Source organism: Arachis ipaensis, chromosome B02 (assembly GCF_000816755.2).
Source record: "Arachis ipaensis cultivar K30076 chromosome B02, Araip1.1, whole genome shotgun sequence".
Lineage (NCBI taxonomy): Eukaryota > Viridiplantae > Streptophyta > Magnoliopsida > Fabales > Fabaceae > Arachis > Arachis ipaensis.
Genome location: NC_029786.2, coordinates 95,813,987 through 95,818,738, shown reverse-complemented (window position 1 = coordinate 95,818,738; position 4,752 = coordinate 95,813,987). Strand labels below are relative to the sequence as shown.

General features: G+C 40.7%; 1 protein-coding gene across 1 annotated transcript; it reads right to left on the bottom strand.

The window, feature by feature from the left end:
- Nucleotides 1,696-3,483, bottom strand: LOC107627725. Its single transcript, XM_016330547.1, has one exon. It carries the CDS (start codon nucleotides 3,481-3,483, stop codon nucleotides 1,696-1,698), a length of 1,788 nt encoding a protein of 595 aa, XP_016186033.1.

The following is a 4,752-nucleotide window of genomic DNA, read 5'->3' as shown; positions in this document are numbered from 1 at the left end:
TGAAAATGAGGATATTTATAGGGTCGTATACTCACAGGCTGTGACCCTGGAATGAGGTTGATATTATGGTCCACATCACGGTGGGGTGGCAGTTGGGTAGGTTCTTCAAACACTTCCTGATGCTCCTCTAGAACCCGCTGCACTTCCATGGGGATAGTGGCTTCCGATACCTTCTCCTCATCCACCATCTTCAAGTGGTACATAGTGGTTACCACCTCAGATGTCACCATCCTTCGTAGCATCTTGTTACTAATCGCCTCAGACTGAAGCAGCCTGTTTCCTTGTAATTTGATAGGTAAATTATTCACAACAAATTCCATAGTGAGTAGACCATAATGTGTTGTTACATAGCCCAAGCACATGAGCCATTGTACTCCCAAAACTATATCAGCACCCTGTAAATCTAGCATGAAAGTGCTGATGGTAAACTGATACCCTTGCATTACCAGGGGTACATTTTCACACACTGCCTTACAACCAATGACATCACCATTTCCAACCAGTACTTGCAGTGGTGTGGTTTGTTGAATTGGGAAATCCAGTTTTTCAGCAACATTGGCTTTCACAAAATTATGCGAACTGCCTCCATCAATCAGGACCATAACTTCGTGTCCCTTGTAACTTCCTTTCAGCCTAAATGTTGTTGGTTGGTATTGACCAACCATGGCATTAAAACTGATTTCTGGTTGTGCAGGACCAACCACTACAGGTTGCTCCTCATTTGTAATTTGGATCACAGCAGGTTCAGGCTCCTTCAGAATTTCCTGCATTTCCTCATCTCCTATCAATAGATAGCAGGATGTCTTGCACCGATGTCCAGGTGACCACTTCTCGTCACAATAATAACACAATCCCTTTTCCCTCTTCATTTTAATTTCAGCAGCTGATAGTTTCTTAAATGGTGGGGTAGAATTCAAATTTTTTTTGTTGTTGGTGTTGGGTGAATTGAGTGGGACAGGAACAAATTGGGGTTGAGAAGTGTTGTTTGGGTTTCTGGTGGGTGGAGGGTTGGTGTTTGGGCTGTTATGGCGGCTGTTTGGGTGAGGTAGGCTTGTGAATTTGGGGTGGGGACTGTTGTTTTTCTGCTCATAGAGCTTGGCTAAGGATACTGCTGTCACATATGAGGTAGGTTTGGCTAGGAGTAGCTCACATTTTAAGTAATCTTGCAAACCACCCACAAATAGAGAGATTACCCATTCCTCACTTAGTCCCGTCACCTGATTGGTGAGCTCCTCAAATTGGCTTTGGTACTCAGCCACAGTATTCACCTGTTTTAACTCCTTGAGTGCTGCTTTAGGATCGTAAAATTGATTCTGTCCAAAACGAACTAAGAGAGCTTCTAAAAATGAGTCCCATGTATAACGGATATTGTTATTAACACCCCAACGATACCATGCATAAGCAGGACCAGTTAAATGAAAAGAAATCATACGCACTCTCATGTCCTCCGGTACAGCATACCATTCAAAGTACTCACGGGCTTTGAATACCCATTCTTCTACTCTATCACCATCAAAGATTGGTAGTTCAGCTTTAATACCTCTAGTCATGTGATTATTGTTGCGAACAGATTGCCTGTAAGATGATTGTGCTCCATCCTCCTCATCGGACTCACTGACCACCTTCTTTTTCTTCAGGAATTCTTTCAGCATGCTCCGAATCTCCCGCAGTGACTCTTCCAGCCCATCCATTCGCTCATTCGTGGTGGACTTGGCTGGCAATCTCAACATGACTTCTCTGAATAATGCCTGCTTCAAGCATCTCAGACACTAATCTCTCCATCTCTTCCTTCTGAAAATGAGGATATTTATAGGGTCGTATACTCACAGGCTGTGACCCTGGAATGAGGTTGATATTATGGTCCACATCACGGTGGGGTGGCAGTTGGGTAGGTTCTTCAAACACTTCCTGATGCTCCTCTAGAACCCGCTGCACTTCCATGGGGATAGTGGCTTCCGATACCTTCTCCTCATCCACCATCTTCAAGTGGTACATAGTGGTTACCACCTCAGATGTCACCATCCTTCGTAGCATCTTGTTACTAATCGCCTCAGACTGAAGCAGCCTGTTTCCTTGTAATTTGATAGGTAAATTATTCACAACAAATTCCATAGTGAGTAGACCATAATGTGTTGTTACATAGCCCAAGCACATGAGCCATTGTACTCCCAAAACTATATCAGCACCCTGTAAATCTAGCATGAAAGTGCTGATGGTAAACTGATACCCTTGCATTACCAGGGGTACATTTTCACACACTGCCTTACAACCAATGACATCACCATTTCCAACCAGTACTTGCAGTGGTGTGGTTTGTTGAATTGGGAAATCCAGTTTTTCAGCAACATTGGCTTTCACAAAATTATGCGAACTGCCTCCATCAATCAGGACCATAACTTCGTGTCCCTTGTAACTTCCTTTCAGCCTAAATGTTGTTGGTTGGTATTGACCAACCATGGCATTAAAACTGATTTCTGGTTGTGCAGGACCAACCACTACAGGTTGCTCCTCATTTGTAATTTGGATCACAGCAGGTTCAGGCTCCTTCAGAATTTCCTGCATTTCCTCATCTCCTATCAATAGATAGCAGGATGTCTTGCACCGATGTCCAGGTGACCACTTCTCGTCACAATAATAACACAATCCCTTTTCCCTCTTCATTTTAATTTCAGCAGCTGATAGTTTCTTAAATGGTGGGGTAGAATTCAAATTTTTTTTGTTGTTGGTGTTGGGTGAATTGAGTGGGACAGGAACAAATTGGGGTTGAGAAGTGTTGTTTGGGTTTCTGGTGGGTGGAGGGTTGGTGTTTGGGCTGTTATGGCGGCTGTTTGGGTGAGGTAGGCTTGTGAATTTGGGGTGGGGACTGTTGTTTTTCTGCTCATAGAGCTTGGCTAAGGATACTGCTGTCACATATGAGGTAGGTTTGGCTAGGAGTAGCTCACATTTTAAGTAATCTTGCAAACCACCCACAAATAGAGAGATTACCCATTCCTCACTTAGTCCCGTCACCTGATTGGTGAGCTCCTCAAATTGGCTTTGGTACTCAGCCACAGTATTCACCTGTTTTAACTCCTTGAGTGCTGCTTTAGGATCGTAAAATTGATTCTGTCCAAAACGAACTAAGAGAGCTTCTAAAAATGAGTCCCATGTATAACGGATATTGTTATTAACACCCCAACGATACCATGCATAAGCAGGACCAGTTAAATGAAAAGAAATCATACGCACTCTCATGTCCTCCGGTACAGCATACCATTCAAAGTACTCACGGGCTTTGAATACCCATTCTTCTACTCTATCACCATCAAAGATTGGTAGTTCAGCTTTAATACCTCTAGTCATGTGATTATTGTTGCGAACAGATTGCCTGTAAGATGATTGTGCTCCATCCTCCTCATCGGACTCATTCTTTTTCTTCTTTTTCTTCAGGAATTCTTTCAGCATGCTCCGAATCTCCCGCAGTGACTCTTCCAGCCCATCCATTCGCTCATTCGTGGCTGGCAATCTATATTACAAATTACAATTGAGTAGTGAAATATAGTAGAATGCACAGTAATGGAATGAAAATTGTATATTATTGAATGTGAAATGATAATGGAAATGAACGAAACAGATACTGCCCCTATTCGAGTGGGGGAGCACTCCATTTCTTCACATCTCTCTCAACGAGAGCACCAATGATAGACTCTACTTGTGACTGTTAATGATATTACAATTGAGTAGTGAAATATAGTAGAATGCACAGTAATGGAATGAAAATTGTATATTATTGAATGTGAAATGATAATGGAAATGAACGAAACAGATACTGCCCCTATTCGAGTGGGGGAGCACTCCAGAAAACGTTTCTTCACACAATACTCCAATTAACTCCGAATCATTCTCAATCCCATATATTTTCTCTTTTCCCGTAACAAACTAACCAACTCAGCACAGGGAAACGTTTCTTTGTTACGCACAGCTCATCCAATAACAAAATCCTTCATCCAGCCTGGAGCTCTCTTGGTTCGCTGCTTTTTGGGTTCTTCCACTTGAGACGGCCCAATACCTTGCGTTGGCTGCCCTTTTGTGTCTTCCTCTGTATTGGGCAACTCCATTTCGGGCTGGTCTTCTTCATTTGGGCCTTAGGAGCTATCAATATGACTCATATTTTCTTTTTATATTTGTCTTATATTTAAATTAATATTAATAACTTTTTTATTTTCTAAGAGTCTAGTAGAGGTGGTTTAAATTTTATTTTTATTGAAAACAATTCTAAGAAAAATATATGCATGAACAAAATTGAATAAGCAACGACTTTTAATTATGGGTAAAGTACTAAATTGGTCCCTTAGGTTTGGGCGTAATTCTGTTTTGGTCCTTAAGGTTTAAAGTATTCTATTTGAATCCAAAAAAGTTTCATTTAGCATCAATTTAGTCCCACAGTGAGGTCAAAATTAAATAATTAACAAAATGTCCTACATAACAACAGTTCAAGAACAAAATCGATAGATAAAATTTGTTAGGTTAGGTATGTTGGCGTGTACTTTATTAATTGTATGTCTTGTGTGTTTCCATAATAATTTGCAATCACTTTTTTCAAAATCGCTTATGATTGTTAATTGCCTTCCAAACAAGGAAGAAAACGAAGTAACAATGCAAGCAACACTATTGCTGTTAGCTGTTATCTATGTTTCATTTGTTTCCAGTGAAGGTTTTACTAATTTTTTTTATATGAATAATTTTAATATAAAATATGAGAATTTTAAATTA

Bases quoted from the DNA above. Each gene is read 5' to 3' on its own strand.
- LOC107627725 (XM_016330547.1), bottom strand. From the start codon at position 3,483: ATGGATGGGCTGGAAGAGTCACTGCGGGAGATTCGGAGCATGCTGAAA.